Source organism: Trichosurus vulpecula, chromosome 2 (assembly GCF_011100635.1).
Source record: "Trichosurus vulpecula isolate mTriVul1 chromosome 2, mTriVul1.pri, whole genome shotgun sequence".
NCBI lineage: Eukaryota > Metazoa > Chordata > Mammalia > Diprotodontia > Phalangeridae > Trichosurus > Trichosurus vulpecula.
In genome coordinates, this window is record NC_050574.1 from 338,893,114 (window position 1) to 338,911,541 (window position 18,428).

The following is an 18,428-nucleotide window of genomic DNA, read 5'->3' on the forward strand; positions in this document are numbered from 1 at the left end:
TGATCTAAATCAGGGAGTTTCTTGAGGGTAAAATGGTGTCATGTTGTGTTAGGAAAGCTTGTACTTTTGCTACCTATTCAGTTGTTTAGTAAGTGCACTGACGTCCCATGGTCCCTTTCCTAACCTCAGATGCCAGGATGAATGAATGAATGAATGAATGAATGAAAAAAAGCAATTTTTAAACACCTACTATGTGCCAGGGACCATAGTAGGCATTGGGGATACAAAGGAAAAGGAAACACAGTTCTTGATCTCCAGTAGTTACATCCTAATAGGGTGAGGCCACACATGTAAACATCCAAGAAAAAGAAAGAGAATGCTTGGGGTGGGAGGAGTCAGACACACAGGTTACTTACATGGTGATCTTTATGGAAGTCGTAAGATTACTGCTATGCAAAGTGACTTGAATGTTGGTGTTTCTGTCTCTCACCTTCTGTAAATGAAACTCCACGAGACTATAGTAAACTACGAAAGCAAAACATACCAGAGAACTAGGAGAGTGAGATGGGGGTGAGGGTTCGGGGGTGGGGGGTGAGAGGGTGGGAGATTAGGAACATGAAACTTTCTACTTGTATCATCCAAAATGGTGGTGGTGCCTCCAGAGCTAGGACTAGGGATAGATATTGTCCACCTTATCTTGTGCTGAAAGGCACAAGACCCAGGGAGGCTACAATGAGAGACACTTTGGAGTAGAGTCATAGGAACACAGCTGTAGACCTGGAAGGCACCTTAATGACCATCTATTCTAATCCCATCATTTTACAGCTGAGAGAACTCAGACCCAGGGAAATTAAGTGATGTGCCCAGGAATACACAGGTTGTAAGCATCAGAGGTATAACTTGAACCCAGATCCTCTGAATCTATATCCAGTGTTAAATGTAGAGGATTCCCTCTGTTAATTCTTTTGTATTTATCCTCTTTGTATGTATGTATATACATATATATATATATATATACATAGATAACAAGCAAAAAACTATATATGTATAATAAGCAGATAAGCAAAAAACCCTGAACTTTATACACACACACACACAAACACACACACACACATAGGTTTTTAGATTGTTATCTCCCCCATTAAATTGTTGAGAGCAAGGAACTTTCTTTTACCTTTTTTTTGTATCCTTAGGACTTAGCACAGTGCCTGGCGCATAGTAGGTGCTCTGAAATGTTGATTGATTGACTTCTTATGGCTTAAAAGTATTTATTTTGTGATAAGCAGAGTCATATATTAGAATGAAGGCTTAAAGCCTCCAGTGGCCAGTAAGTAATAAAGATTTGTGCTTTGCCCCATGTCTGAGTTTACCCAATGACTATTCAGTCACATAGCATAATTTCCCCACTGAGGCACAATATAGATGAAAAGAAAAGGTCTGTCACTCTTCATAGAACTTGATTCTCTCCCAATATAGAAGGGAGTAGGTGTCTAGGAAGAGCATGAGGGCCTGTGTAGACACAGGTCTGATCTGAAACATAGGATCATAGATTTAGATCTGAAAAAGACTTTAAAAGTTATCTTGAGGAAACTGAGGTCCAGAGAGGGGAGTGACTTGCCCAAAGTCACAGAAGTAGTAAGCAGCAAAAGTGAGATTTAAATGCAGATACTGTGACTCCTAAGTCAGTCCTCATGTGGCATTGTCTAATGGTCAGAGCTGGGACTTGAAATCAAACATGTTGACACCAAATTTCCTCCATAATAGGCTGTTGGGAGCAGCTAGGTGGCACAGCGGAGAGAACGCTGGACCTGGAGTCAGGAAAACTCATCTTCATGAGTTCAAATCTGGCCTCAGACACTCAGGAGTCATGTGACCCTTGAAAAGTCACTTAACCTTAGTTTGCCTCAGTTTCCCCATTTGCAAAATGAACTGGAAAAGGGAATGGCAAACCACACCAATATTGTTGCCAAGAAAACCTCCAAAATGGGGCCACAAAGAGTTGGACATTCAGTTGAAAACAACTGGCTAATAACTTAGGATCTGAGATGAGGTGGGTTTCTTTTTTTCTTTTTTATCATTGTTGTTGGATTTTGTTTGGGAGGAGAGGAAGTTGCTACTCACCACAGTATGGAGCCTTTGCGGTGGTCAGGAGGTAGACTTTCACTTCTTTGGGAGGCTTTTCCATGTTGATCCCTCCCTGTTCCAGTAAACCTAGAAGAAAAGAAACAGAAAGAGCTGAGCCTTCAAAGGTCTCATCAAGAAGCGAGAGTGTTCTGGTTTCTCTTTAGTCATATTTGCTCATTGTAGCAATCCAGCAAACAGCCCTATTTCTTCATGGGAAATACTGATCTCCCTTTCTCAGTAAAAAATGTGACTTGATTTGACTGCCTGAGTATAGGAAACTGTTTTTGTTTTGTTTTGTTTTAATGTTACTGAGCTGCTACAAAACAAATTTCTTTTCAAGGCAGGAGTCTTGGCCATTGCAGTTACATTTGGAAGCCTTAGATGACACCATGACTGAGGAATGTGTTTCTCATGGGTTCTCTGGCCTGAAGTGCCCACATTGTAGAGGCAGCATAGAGTAATACGGAAGTGTCAGACATGGGCAACTACACTCCAGAGTGTGGCCTAAAGCAGATTAAAATCTAATTAGGAAATATTGAACAAAGTAAATCAAAATACAATAAAATGTAGATAATGTTAATTTATAGTTTTTGGAATCAACATGTGGCCCACAGAGATCCTTCTGCACAGTTTAGCAGCTCTGTTTCTATTTGAGTTTAACCCCACTGGTTGTAGTGTAACACATGGTGTAGTTACACAAAAATGTTACATAATCGTAGTAACACCACTGGTATAGTAGATAGAAGGTTAGACTTAGAGTCCAAAAGTTCTGGGTTCAAATCCTGCCTCTGACCTTTACTAGCAGGGTAACTCTAGGCAAATTACTAGGTAACTCAAGCAACTCCTTAGGTTTTAGCTACTAAGTCACAGATGGCGTGTGATTTGTACCAGTGGAGAGTTTCCACACCAAGAGTTTCTCTACATTAAGAAAATCATAGATCCTTCAAATATTTCTGTATCCTCCCACAACACTGCCAGGCCCAGGTCACATTTTCTCTTAGGCCAATCTTCTAGATACTCTCCAATATAACACTGCCTCCTGTCTCTGTGCCGAGACCTTGAGGATAGGCTGGGTGGGCCTTGAACCTTCTAAATAGTTGCCTTCATCAGCAGACCTCCTCCCAACCACTGATGTTCTGCTTAGATGCATTCCCCCTCCCCACCCTTTCCCAGTATCCCCTGAACAGTATATTCTCTTCCATTCTTACTCTTCCTGTTGCAGAGATATTAAACCTTTATCTGTGGAAAAATAAGCCTTCCTCTCCAACCAGAGTTGTCCCTTCCCTCATTTATTTCCAGCTCAATCCACATGGTCCCACTTCAGCTCTTCCCGCCTCTTCTACTGAGGCAACGATGCGGGCCTGATGGATAGAGCACTGGGCCTGGAGTCATGAAGACACCAATTCAAATCTAGACTCCACTTTTTATTGGCTGTATGATCCTGAGCAAGTCACTTAACTTCTGTCTGCCTCAGGGGCTACAAAATGGGGATGATAGCCCCTACCTCACAGGTTTGTTGTAAGGCCCAAATGAGATAACGTTTGTAAGGAATTTAGCATGGTGCCTCTTATGCTCCTTTCATTTTCTGGCATCCACAAAGACTGGTTCCTTCCATGTCACTGTGTTCTGGGCTACCCTCTCCAGTATTGGTTGGATCTCTTCTCATGCTCCTCAACTCACTGGTCCCATTGGAGGAGTTGGAATATTCTACGATCTTCATTCAGAAGCTTCTCCCTTGAGGTTCACTCTATCTAAATTTGTCACCTAACCCAGACCCTGGCAGCCATTATCTACTGACTCCTAGAACATTTTCCTTTCTTTCTCAGTAAGTTCAGTGCCTCCTTCTCCAGCCCAATTCCTGTTCTCATACTATGGGATTTCAAAAATATATTGCTGTTCCCTCCAATACACTGACTTCCCAGTTCCTCAGTCTACTCAACCCCATGACCTCCTCCTCCCACTCAACCTCAGCTACTTACACACAGGGCAATCATACCCTTGACCTTGTCATCACCCACAAGTGTTCCACTTCCACCAAAATGCCCTAATCTAATCATAATTTTTAATCATTGCATCTTTATGCATTACTACTCCCAAAATTATTCTATATCCTCATGGTGGTCTCTAGTTCCTCTGCCTCTCAGCATTTTCTAGGCCATTACTCTTCCTCTGGTTGCATTCTCCTCCTCTGACAATTTCAACCCTTTTCTGAACCACTTAAATTCTTGATCACCTTCTGTCTTGAATCCCTGAATATCCTTACCTTATCTCCACTAAGACATTGGTAAATCCAAAGCCTGGATTAGTCCCACTACCTATCCCTCTTTGTTCCTACCACATGCTACTGAATGGTGTCACAGAGTCACAAAAATATGCTGGTTGAGTGCCCTACAAATCTGTTTTATCTAATCTTAGCTGGACCCTCACTTAGGTAACACTATCCTATTCCTTCCCAATTGATTCTCTATTCAACTCACCATAGCAGCGGATCCAAATTTTTACTTCTCTCCTTCAGCCTCCCAGGAAACCCCCTCAAACATTCTCTCAGGTAAGGCTCTTACTTCATACTTAACTGAAAAAATTAAGGCAATTTGGGGTGAATTCCCTCTTTTCCACTTCTTAGTTTATATCCCTCTGACATCATCCCTTCACTATCTTCTCCACTGTGCTCTCAGATGAAGAAGTAACCCTTCTTGGTAAGGCCAGCCTTCGATCTTATCCCTCCCGTCTTCTACAACAGATTGTTCCTACTATCATTCTCTCTGTCCCTGTCTGTGTGTGTCTGTCTCTGTTTCTCTCTCATTTTTCATCTCTTCCTATCTTCTGACTCCTTTCCTACTGTCTACAAATACTCTGAAGTCTTCACCCTCCTTAAAAATCCTCACTTGATCTGATGATTCCTGCTCACCCTGCCCCTATATCTACTCCTCTTCTCAGCTAACTTTTACTTTCCTGTCCTGTCACTCAATTCCAAACCCTCTGCAAACTGGTTTTTTACTTCATCATTCAAATTAAACTTCTCCATCCAAAGTTACCAATGATCTTTTCATGTCAAATGTAATGACTTTTTCTCATTTCCCAGACCTCTGTGCAGCATTTAAAACTGTTGATACCTCCTGGATACTCTTTCCCCTTAGGATCTTGGTGACACTACTCCTTGGTTCTTCTATTACTTGTCTTCCTTCTCAGTCTACTTTGATGCCTCTTCATTTATGTCACATACACAAATTGTAGGTATTCCCTCCCCCATTGCTTTGTCTTGGACCCTCTTCTTTTTCTATGCTCTTTCACCAACCCCCCTGTGTTCAATGTTTGTATCTATACAGATGACTCCCTGACCTAAATATCCAGCCCTAGTCTCTCTCCTGAGCAACATTACCAGTTACCTATTAGACATTTTGAACTGAATGTCATCTAGACATCTCAAACCCAACAGTCCAAAACAGAATTCACTGTTTCCCTTCCCCAAAACCTGCCCCTCTTCTTTTACTGTTGAGGAAAGCACCATCCTTCCAATTACCCAGGTTCACAACCTCCTCACTCTCACTCACCCTACATAAACCATCAGTTGCCAAATTGCATAATTTCTTTTTCTACAACATCTCTAGAATATAAATTCTTCTCTCTACTCAACTCACAACAACCACCCTACTTCAGGCCTTTATCACCTTTTGTCTGGAATTAGCCTTCTAACACAACTCCTTGCCTCAAATCTCTTCCCACTCCAATCCATCCTCCCCTCAGATGCCAAAGTACTTTTCCTAAAGTACCAGTCTGACTATGTTACTCCTCTTCTCAATAAATTCTAATGATCCCCTACTATTTCTAGAATCAAATATAAACTCTTTGTCTTTTAAAGCTCTTCACAGCCTAGTTCCTTCTGTCTTCTTACTTGTTATTCCCATCCATGTACTCCAATTTAGCCGTACTTGCTGTTTCTCGCATACAAAGTTTCATCTCCTACTTCTGTGTCTTTGCATTGGCTGTCCCCCATGCCTGGAATGCCTTCCCTTCTTCTCTCTACTCGCACAGTGACCACCCTAGTTCAGGCCTTTATCACCTCTTGCTTGGATTATTGCAACAGCCTTCTAGTACATTCCTTGCCCCAAATCTCTCCCTATGCCAATGCATCATCCATGCAGATGCCAAAGTGCCTTTTCCTAAAGTGTAAGTCTAACTGGGTTACCTTTCCACTCAATACCCTTTTTCCATATGAGGAAACTGAGACCCTGGGAGGTTGGCCATGATCATAAAACTAGCAATTTTTAAGGTCAGGATTTGAGCCCACATATTCCCTACTCCAAGTCCACTTTGTCTCAAAGAGCATTAAGTGTGTGTGTGTGTGTGTGTGTGTGTGTGTGTGTGTGTGATGTGTGAGGAAGAGAGGGAAAAAAGGAGATAACAAGAGGCAATATGGCAGAAGGAAAAGAGCACTGCACTTGGCATCAAAATCCCTGGGCTCAAATCCAGGGCTCTTTCCTAGGTGAATTTGGGCAAGCCGCTTTACCTTGTTTAGCCTCAATTTTCCTATCTGCCAAATGGGGGCTATAATTCCTGTGGTACCTGTAGGTTATAATTATATAATTACATTTTATATATGTATATAATTCTAACCTACAGGTTGTAGTTCCTGTAGCATCTATCTCACAGGGTTGTTCTAAGTGTAGTGCTTTTTCCCAATTGCATCTGCAGATTGAATTCCGTCCCCAGGGGGCTGACTACTACTACCCAGGGTTCAAAGTGGATCCACACACCTAAAACTATAGCTCACCAATTCCCACCAGTGTACTTACCTTTAAGTCAGTCAGCAAATAAAATTAAATAAAATTAGCTCAAAGAAAATTTGCCAAGATGACTAGTAAGAACGATAGTTACAGATACCCCCCACCACCACCAAATTACCCCAGACACATTCTCCCCCAAATACATACAGCATCAGTGGGAAGATTGGGCTTAGCTAGAGAGTATGCTGGTAGTGAGGTATAGGGACTACATGTGGTAGCAAACTCATCCCCTTAACCCTGCAGAGCCCTGATATAGATATAGATATAGATATAGATATATAGATATAGATATTTTCTCTTGGTATTCTCATGCTGCTCCCTCCTGGGTACCCTCCTGGGCTCTCTGAGCTTTCTCTTGTTTGCAGCTCAATTTCTGACTTCCACAGTTAATTCTTTCTTGAATCCACAGTTAGCTCTCTTCTCTTCTGCCAGGGTTCACATTCCCTTAAGAGCTTCCTCCACTTATCTCTTGACTTTTTCTCCTTCCCTACTAGATATGGTATTTCCTACTGGGCAAGTAGTTCTGCTACAAGACACCATGGCCAAGACAGGAGAATGGAGACAGAAATTTCCTCCCCCTTTCTGGTAGGAGGTCAGGAGTCTCACTTCACAAAGTTGTTTCCTTTCTTCACCTTCTGGAGGACTGGCAAGCTTAGCTTGTTAAGGGCCAATCTTCAAGCCAGCAATGGCAAGCTACTTCTGTAATTCCATCTGGGAAACTTCTTCACCCTTTGCAAAGGGATAACAGCATAGATATACCTTCACATTTTCTTTACCATATTAACATCTCCGCTTCTCTGTTATCTACTCCCTTAATGACAGCAATAGCTAGCATTTATGTAGCAACAACCTTGGCAGGTAGGTGCTATTCTTATCCCTATTTTATAGTTGAGGAAACAGGGAGAGGTTAAGTGACTTGCCCAAAGTCACACAGCTCATAAGTGTCTGAGGCTGAATTTGAGTTCATGTCTTCCTGACTCTAGGCCCAGCACTCTATCCACTGCAGCACCTAGTGATTACATCAGCTAGACTGGGGTTCGGAGTGGGAATCCTTCACTACACAAGGAAATGCTTCATAAAGGTTAAAGTGCCATAGAAATGGGTTGTTATCATCACCTACTTGTTATGAGGATCAAATAAGATCAGAAAGAATTAGAGCTGAAAGAGACCTTAGAGGTCGTCTAGTCCAGAGATGTCAAACTCAAATAGAAATGGATCCATGCAGGCTGTACTTGGAAAACCACAAGTTAACATTCCCTATGTTATCTTGTATTTATTTATATTGGAGTATTTTTTCTCTTGCTTTTGAGGGGGGAAGGCAGGGCAATTGGGGTTAAGTGACTTGCCCAAGGTCACACAGCTAGCGTGCCAAGTGTCTAGCATCTGAAGCTGGATTTGAACTCAGGTCCTCCTAACTCCAGGGCTGGGGCTCTACTTACTGCTCCACCTAGCTACCCCTTATATTGTTAAATTTATTTGGGGCAGCTAGGTGGCACAGTGGATAGAGTGCTGGGCCTGGAGTCAGGAAGAGCTGAGTTCAAATCTAGCCTCAGACACTAGCTGTGTGACCCTGGACAAGTCATCTAAACCTGTCATCTTCAGTTTCCTCATCTATAAAATGAGTTAGAGAAGGAAATGGCAAACCGCTCCAGTATCTTTGCCCAAAAAAAACCCCAAATGGGGTCACAAAGAGCCCAACATGACTGAACAACATTTTGTTAAACATCTCTCCATTACATTTTAATCTGGTTCTAGCTTTAAGGAAGTTTGACACCTCAGACTTAGTCAACCACCTTATTTTACAGATAACAAAACTTCCCACAACTAAGAGAAGTTTAGTGACTTGCCCAAGGTCACAAAGTAAATAAGTGTCAGGGCTGGGATTTGAACCCAGATTAGACAAATCCGACAGTCTCCTGAGTGAAAGTGCTATTCCTGGTTGTTATCTTCTTCTAGGGTGTTTCATACAGTAGTTGTAGAATGAATGAACAAGTGAATAAATGAATCGATGAATCGGAGGATGGTAGGGAGCTGACCACAGAATACAACTCTGCAAATTAGAATCAGTTTAGAATTTCATCAACTATTTCCTGCTTTCCCTTAGGGAAAAGATTATTCTTGACCACAAGGGATTGGGACTTAAAGTTGGGGCAGTTCCTAGCATTTGAACTTTCCCCAGTAGAGATGAAGACTTTACCGATTCTGGGACAGGAATGCTGAAAAGGGTCAGCACAATCCAGACAACGTCCTGAAAGGAAATCCTTGAAGCTGGCACAAGGGAAGGCCATCAGTGGACAGGAATCCTCCAAGGCACTGAGGTAGAGATGAACAGCTCTCATGTGGTCACAGATCAGATAGTTGTAACCTGAACAGAGATGTAAAAGTGAGGCAACGGATGAAGGCGGATGGAAATTCCCCCTCTCCACCGACTGCCAGTAACTTTCCTTCACCTCTAAATTGTCAGACTGTAAGTATTCGGGACTTCCCCCACTGAAACACTGCTTTGAATATTAAGTGATAGGGACTGTACTGGATCTGATTTCCTTGTACCACTGCCACGCCCCCATCCCCCAAAAATGCTCAATCTGAGCCAAATTCCCACATAATAGAGTAGCCTGTTCTTCAGAACATGGAAACAAACAGTCTTCACAGAGAGATTTGAAAAGGGAAGGAAGGGAGGGAATCATCACTTATATAGCCCCTACTTTGTGCCATGCACTGTGCTAAGAGCCTGAGAAATTATCTCACTGGATCCTCACAACAACCCTTCTGTGAAGTAAGTGCTACTATTATCTTCATTTTACAGTGGAAGAAACTGAGGCAGACAGAGGTTAAGAGACTTGCCCAGGGTCACAAAGCTACTAAGTGCCTGAGGCAGGATTTGAACTTAACCGTATTTCACCGCATAATCATTGCACATTTTATGACAAATTGTTGCGCAAAAAAGTGGGGTGTGACCATTACGTGAAACTTTAAAAATTTGTGCCAATATTACTTAAAAATCATTTATTACTAAACTGTCTTTGGTGCAAGATCAGGATGCACAAAATATTCCTGAATATACAGCAAAATTGACAAGATGCAGGTCTTACCATGTGACTTACTCTGGGCACCTTCACCGCCTACTCCCCTTGCCTCTACGGTTTTCACTGGGTTGAATGGCAATTCCATTAGTACTGCAGTGTTCTAAAACACCACACAAGTCAGCTTTCAGAAATATACCGACAATGTATGTGGGCTGAGAATTCTAGGCTCAAAGCTTGCAATGCGGGAGAGATAAATGCGTATCCATATGCAGTAGGTGAACACATTGCTGCTCTGTTTACCTTTTAAGCAGTGTAATGAGCAGAATTATACCGTTATGTGATGAAAGGTTATAAACCATTTTTTGGACTGGAAAAAACAGGGTGGGACTATTATTCAGTGAAGACAGTTATGCGGTGAAATACAATAGGTCTTCCTGACCCAAGGCCCCATTCTCTAACCACTTGGTCACCTAGCTGCCTGAAGCAGTTGAAGTTTCTGAAGGCCAACTATTGGTTGCCTACCCTGTGGCTCATTATATTTTGGGGTTTATGGGAGGAGGGGGAGACTGGACTTAAATTGGGAACTCAAAGTGCGGAACTCCTTCTACCAATATGGACAGGCACCTTCTTAGCCATTTATAGTTTTAGAGGTGCCTGGGACACCGAGAGGTTAAATGATCTAGTGAGAGTGGAAAGTGAACCCGGGTCACACCCATTTGGAGGCCAGCCTCTTATCCCTTAGGTCAAGCAGCCTCTCATTTTGCAGAAAGAACAAATGTGGTAAACCCTGGGAGAACCTGTCACGGAGAGTGAAAATGAGACATTCACTTTCAACTCCTGATTTGTATAACCTCAGATAATGGAAGGATGCTAGAACAAGAATAGTGTTTGTGGATCATCTCCTCCAACTACTCTCACTCTACAGATTGTGAAACTCAGGCCTGATAAGGCTGGGAGATTTGCTCAAAAGCAAACCCTGGTTTTGGGACTCTAAATCCAATGATTTTTTTTTTACTACAAATGGCCTATATAACGTTCTCTATTCTACAGAGGGAGAACTGAAGCCCTGCTAGCTGAGGGGGTTAAAAGGTGGGAATGAAAAGGTGGGGTTGTTGTTTAGCTGCGTCCAGTTCTTCATAACCCCATTTGGGGTTTTCTTGGCAGAGGTACTGGAATGGTTTGCCATTCCCCTTTCCAGCTCATTTTACAGATGAGCAAACTGAGGCAAACCAGGTTAAGTGACTTGACCAGGGTCACACACCTAGTAAGTGTTTGAAGCCAGATTTGAACTCAAGAAGATGAATCTTCCTGACTCCATGCCCAGCACTCTATTCACTCTGCCACCTACCTACCGTTTGGCAAGGATACTGCAGTAGTTTGCCATTTCCTTCTCCAGTGGGTAAAAGCAAACAGAGGTTAATTGACTTGACCATTAGTAAGTGTCTGAGGCTGGGTTTGAACTCAGATCTTCCTGACTCCAGGCCCAGCACCCCATATACTGAATCACCTAGCTGCTTCCTTTGCTTCTAATATATACTAGTTATGTAAACATAGGTAAGCATGGGTACTTGACCTCTTTGTCTCAGGCAACCCTCTAACACTATTCCTTACAAATGATTTGCTGATTTGTGTCAGTAAAAGGAATTTCTCCGTGGGGGTGGGATTCCCTTCACCAATATATCAATGAAATCAGAGGTCTAGACTACCCCCCTGAAAAAATAGCTGTATTATGTTCATGGCTGAGGGTTCTTAATAACTGTCCTCAAAGCAGGGAATGCTGCCCTTTAGAGCCTTTAGAATAAGGCACCAAAGTGCCTATTTTGGTTCTCTATAGTATTTGTGCCCCTAAAATGCAAGATGGCAGATAAAGTGACCTCAACCTGTGCCTTCTGGGCTTTTCTATTTCTTGGAGAAAGCTCTAAGGAGAGAGCAGCTGTCTGCCCATCTTGCTGGAAATTCTATGCCACTTTCTTAAAATGACTCTGCTTGTCACCCTGCAAAAATGTCCTCAAGTCTCCCACAGAGTACATTTTTATGTTCACCTTAGTCATCCACATAAATATTTCTCACTTCCCCACCCTACAACCCAGCTGTCAGGCAACTGAGAAATCATCCTACTCGGCTTTGTAGAGGGTATTGCAAGTGTGGCTTAGCCAGAAGTCGGTGTCCTAGGCAGAGAGATGTTGCTGGCTTAGGTGATTAGTTAAGGAGTGGTTACGGTTCTTAAAAACTGGGCTGGGCTCTCTGGATTACTATAGCCCTATCTCAGAAACACCTAGGTTTAGTCCTGCCACCCAGGACCAGGCACCTGTTCAACATCCCCTGTGCTCTTCCTTGTTCAAAATATCATCCTATACTATGTACAAAGAGCTATAAAACTGTGCGTATCCTTTGATCCAGCAATACCACTACTAGGTCTGTATTCCAAAGAGATTTTAAAGGAAAGGGGAAATAACCTATTTATACAAAAAATATTTATAGCAGCTCTTTTTGTGGTGGCAAAGAATTGGAAATTGAAGAGATGCCCATCAATTGGGGAAAGGCTGAACAAGTTGCGGTATGTGATTGTGATATAATACTATTGTTGTGTGAGAAATGACAAGCAGGATGATTTCAGAAAAAAACCTGGGAAAACTTACATGAACTGGTTCGGGGTGAAACAAATTGAACCAGGAGATCATTGTACATACTAACAGCAATATTGTATGGTGATTAATTGTGAATGACTTAGCTATTCTCAGCTAAATAATGATACAAGACAATTACAAAGGATTTATGATAAAAAGTGCTATCCTTCTCCAGAGAAGAACTAATGGAGTCTAAATGCAGATTAAAGCTTTTTTTTTAACTTTTTTATCCTTTTCTTGTCTGTGTTCTCTTTTGAAACAAGGCTAATATGGAAATATATAACCTATATCAAAATGCTTGCCTTCTCAAGGAGGAGGGAGGGTAGAGAGGAAAAGAATTTGGAACTCAGAAATTATTTAAAAAAACAAATGTTAAAAATTGTTTTACATGTCATTGGGAAAAAATAAAATAAAAAGATTCTTTTAAAAATATCATCCTAAAATTGCTATCCACATCCAGAGAAAGAACTTTGGAGTTTGAAAGCAGATGGAAGCATAATGTTTGCTCTCCTTTTCTTTTGTTGTTTTGTTTTGTTTCTTCTTTCTTGTGGTTCCTCCTATTAGTTCTAATTCTTCTTAACATCATGACTATTGTGAAAATATGTTTAATATGAATGTATAAATAGAGCTTAAATCAGATTGTACACTGTCTTGCGGAGGAAGGAGGAGGAGGGGGAGAAAATTTAAAACTCAAAAACTTATGAAAGCGAATGTTGAAAACTAAAAATAAATTAATTATAAAAATTTAAAAACTATATCATCCTAAATGTATTAGACAATTTTAAAGGAAACTGTAGTCATCTGCCCTTGTGATCTACAGGAGATTACTTCAGAGGTCAACACTACTCAGTTATTTCCTGAGTTTCCTGAGAGAAAGTTTAAGGACCTCCTTTTCTGTAGCTGTCTGACAGTTGAAGGAACACTGGCTTTGGAATCAGGAGAGATTCAAATCCCACCTCTGATTCTTACCTCTTGTGTGACTTTAAGCATATTGTTTAGCCTCCCTGGATCTCAGGTTCCTCATCTGTGAAATGAGGGAGCTGGACTTGATAGCCTCTAGCATTCCTTCTAGTTCTTAATCTATGAATTAGATGTTAGATGCCAATATACCTGCACGAAAAAACGAGGGACATCCTGGCTGGTCTTGGCCTCCATTGACAAAGTAGTCCACATGTCCTACTGGAATCCGGATACCCAAATCTGAAAGAAGTCAAAAATCTATTAATCTTTTTCTCTGGGGCCCAAAGGAGCTTCCCCTGAGAGTTGGGGAAAACAAACTTTAACTGAACCTATTGCCAGACTTCGAAGTATATTGGGCAGGTTACAGACACTGGTTCTAGAGATAGACAGCATGCCCCCTGTCCTGCCTGTGTGAACTTGGACAAGTCGCCTTTTATTTCCTCATTTATAAAATGAGCAGTTTGGACAAGATGGCCTTTGAGGTCCCTTCTAGCTCTAGATCTATGAACATATAACAGAGTTCCATATTTTGAAGAACTACAACTTTTTGTAATTTTAAAAATACGTATATTTCCTGAGGTGTGCTAGAACTAGCTCATGAGAGCAGATTGCTAAATTTTCAGTATAAGCATTTACACTTCAGAAATTGGCAAATGCTACAAATCAGAGTTTGCTGTATTGTTTTGATAATTACCTAGATTTAAGGAAGTGGTAGAAAAGTCACATGAGGAACAATATGGAAGTCTAGACATTTTCTCTTATTCCCCATGTTCTCTTAAACTTCTCCAAAACAGAAATTATGCACCAAGAATAAAGTAACTTCAGCTGTCTCCATGGCCTAGGATACCTAAAATTCAGGAACAGGTAAAGAAAAACAGAAGAGAAACTTACTGATCCTGAGCTCACTCAGCACACCTCCCCTTCCTCCCATGCTATGGTGATGGACATCAGAGCTGCACTATCAAACCCAAGGACCTGACACACAAGTCTGGGCTTGGAGCAAAACTGAACCCCAGTCTTCCCTCCCTCTTTCCAGTGTTATTGAGATGTTTGCTCCAGGCTACAGAAGTTTGCTCAGGTAATGACAGAAGTTTCTCAGGCAATGACAGAAGGCCAGTGTCACAGACAGCAGCCCTTGAGGAGTAAAAATCATGCTAGTGGATACAACCCCATAACACCTGCACTGCACTGCAAAGCTCTGAAATGTCCAACCCCATATCATGACCAGTATAACAGCTCTCTGAACTGCCAGGAGGAAGCGTGAGAGGATACGAGGACTAGGCACTCTGTGTAAGGAGGTTATATGTAGCTGTCCAGTAAGATTGAGGGGAAAAGCACAGCATCTAGCTGGGAATGGTTCTGACACCCAAAAGTCATTTGGGACAGAGACCTACATTGGTGAACTGTGAATTGTCCAGTATGGAAAGATTCTGAGATGTTTTACATCCAGCCACCAAGGAAATCACCCTCAAAGAAGTGGGAGTCAGAAAGTGAGTGATAGGGAAAAATAAAGGGGGAAATGACCAAGGATTTCAGGAAGAAGAAAACTCAAAGACTTTTAACATAAACAAAAATCAACAGGGTTAAAACATTTACAACGAAAGTCCTCCAGATCTAGTAAATATGTTTTAGGCATCTATAAATAAATACTGCAAAACAAAGGAAAATGATCCAACACTTGATGAGACAGAGGACCCTATGGAATTGCAACATACTATTTCTGAGTATTTTCAAGAGCAAAATAAGAATTATAAGAGCAGCAATTATGTCCTACACATCAAAAATAATGAATGAAGTAGAAAAACTAGAATCTGCAATGGAAAATCTCACCAAAGAAACAAAAGAGAGAATAATAGATTGGGAATGGAAATAAACAGAAGTGAAGGACAATCTAGAAAAAAAGAAGCAAAAAACAATAGCATTAAAAGAAAATATGTTCATATGCAAACAAAATACAATAATATCAAAGATGGGATGCACAGATATAACCTAAGGAACACAGGTCTCTCAAAAGAATATGACAGAACCACCACCACCACAACAACAAAAACCTTAACACCATAATGTAGGAAATAATAGAGGAGAATTACCTAGAACTTCTGAACATAGAAAATGAAATCTCAATTGAAAGAATTCACATATTATTTCCAGAAAAAACCTCAAGGTTGCAAACTCCATAGTGGTTAAATTTAACAATAAACTCAGAAACCACAAGTTCTGCAAGCCATCAGGAAAAAGACCTTCAAATTCAAAGGAGGAGAGAATGAAAGACCTTCAAATACAAAGGAAAGGAGATTTGAATTACACAAGACTATTTTGTACTCACTATAAATACACGAGGGAATGGAATAATGTGTTCTGAACAGCAATGGAACTCAGGATTCATCTCAGGATGACCTACCCAGAAAGTCTAAGCTTAACTATACGTGAAAAAAGATGGATGTCCAATAATAAAGAGGTTTTGAAACATTTTTCAAAAGAAAACTGGAACTGAAGAGATTATTTACTTCTGAAACAACCCAAACAAAATGCAAGAGGAATGAATAAATATAGCAGCCAAGGACAGTAGCAACAACAAAGTAACAGCACAGAGACCAGTAAGAAACTTCTTTCTAAATGTACACAAGGAGACAAAGATGAAAACATAAGTCCTGTGGAGGTAATAGTGAAGACATAGGCCTGAGGCTTTATGGACATAGCCTGGCAACATCCTATCTACCAGTGAAGCAATGTTTTTTTGGTGGGAATAAATGGGAGGGTACATGAAATGGTGAGAAGCAAGCAGAAGAACAGAGAGAAATATGTGATATTCCCCTTTCAAATCTAGGGCTAACAAGAAGGGAAGGTGACCTTTAATGTCTCAGAAAGAGAAGAGCTTACAGGGGAGTAGGAAGAGGAAGAGGGAAGGATTGAAAAGTGGGGGAATGCTCCTAGAGGTGAAGAGAGATGGGGACCTTATGCTGTATGTGGCCTTGGGAATTTGTGCTCGAAAAGTATATTTGTCCTACCTCAGAAAGAGGGAAGTTGGAATTTCTAGGGGCAACTAGCCCCAGAGTGGCAGAGCATCAACCCAGGGAGGAGACCTAAGGAAAACAGGGGGAGAAAGGAAACAAGGAAAGGGTGTAGACAAGGGTGGGCTGCATAATCAGGGACATGGTTTGGGAAGGGCCTTACTATTAGGAAGTGTCCTCCTTGACACCTGAAATAACTGGCATTGTTCTGGGAGTGAAGTCCCAAGACAAACTCTACAAGGCTGTGGCAGAAACTACCTAAAAGGGAGAACCCAAAATGGTTACCTTGGAAACTTCGACTGCATGAGGAATACAGAGAAAAGAGAGAGACCAGATTATTATAGGGGTCATGAATCAGAGAATGAGGGTTAGAGTAGACAGGAGAGGACAGACAATGAAGAGAGTGAAAAAATCTTTTTGGAAAGGGATAGAAAAAAGAAGAACAGAGAGGAGAAATCTACTTATCTAGTTGAGAGAGAAAAAAGAAAAGAAGAACTAATATAATCAGATAAAAGCAGGAGAGAAAAAGGAACAAGTAAACAAAATTCCAAAGGGAAAGGGGAAATGAATGAGAAGAAGGGTTCAGGGGTGAAAGGAAGAGAGCCAGTGGAAACAGATTCACCTTAAAAAAGATTAAGGTAAAATAATGGAAGAAACATAATACAGTGTTTGCAGCGGAAGAGGGAAGAATCACAACCTAAAAAAAGACAATATTAGAGACAGATGGAAGAAAAATATAAATGCTTCATAACTTTAAATGTGAATAAAATAAAATGAAAATAAAATGAAAAAGAATGACAAATTGAATAATGGAAAAAAGCCTACAATCTGTTGCTTACAAAACATACATTTAAAAGACAAAGACATATACAAAAAAATTTGCTATGCCTCAAGTGAATCCAAAAGAGCAGGATTTACCATCATGCTATCTGACAAAGCAAAAACAAACATTCAAAAAATTGAAAGGGATAAAATGACATGTTGCTGAAAAGAACCATAGACAACAAACCAATATCAGTAATAAACTTATATGCTTCAAATGTCTTAGCACCCAAATTTATAAAGACAACATTATCTGAGTTACAAGAAGACATAGGCAGTAACACAACAATGACAGGTGACTTTAACATTCTTCTCTCTGTTTTGGATAAATCTAAAGGAAAGATAAATAAAATGGGAAATATGGAACTGAAAAAATTCCTGGAGAACCTAGCATTAAAAGACTTCTAGCATCTTCTAAATGAGACAGTAAAAGAATATACATATTTCTTAAAAATGAATAGAAGTTTTTGTAATTGATCCTTTTATTCCCCAAATCCTACAAAGTATAGGCATAGAGGAACCTTTTTTAAAATAACACAAAAAGCATCCATGTTAAACTAAAAATAAGCATCATATGCAATGTAGATATGCTAGAACCTTTTCCAATAAATATGGAAATGAAGCAAGGATATCCATTCTCCCCACTATTATTTGATATAGTTCTATAAATACTAGCAACAACAATAAGACAAGAAAGAAATTAAAGGCATAAAAATAGGTAAAGAGGAAATATAACTATCCCTATTTGCTAATGATATCATTGTTTTCTTGGAAAATCCTAGGAAATCAACAAAGATACTAATTGGAACAGTTAATAATTTCAGTAAAATTTCGGGCTACAAAATAAACCCTCAAAAGTTAGCATCGTTTCTATATAATAATAACAAAAACTAAAGAAGAGAACAGACAGTGAAAACAGACTCAGATTCAGACTCAGACTTTGGAATCTTTTTTGCTGACAAAGAAGATCAAAACATACAGCCAGAAGAAATCAATGAAGTCAAAGATCCTACATCAAAAGCCTCCAAGAAAAATATGAATTTGTCCCAGGCCATGGAAGAGCACAAAAAGGAGTTGGAAAAGCAAGTAAGAGAAGTAGAGGAAAAATTGGGAAGAGATTTGAGAGTGATACAA

At 40.5% G+C, this 18,428-nt stretch overlaps 1 protein-coding gene across 1 annotated transcript in view; it reads right to left on the reverse strand.

Moving 5' to 3' along the window:
* The window catches only part of LOC118835895 (protein ADP-ribosylarginine hydrolase-like), a 68,926-nt gene that overhangs the window by 11,377 nt on the left and 39,121 nt on the right, over positions 1-18,428 (reverse strand). The window contains exons 10-13 of the mRNA XM_036743190.1: positions 13,612-13,701; positions 9,046-9,213; positions 2,062-2,151; positions 357-465 (exon numbers count right to left, since the gene is read on the reverse strand). Coding sequence (XP_036599085.1) covers positions 357-465; positions 2,062-2,151; positions 9,046-9,213; positions 13,612-13,701 — 457 coding nt within the window. The remainder of the gene's footprint in view (positions 1-356; positions 466-2,061; positions 2,152-9,045; positions 9,214-13,611; positions 13,702-18,428) is intronic.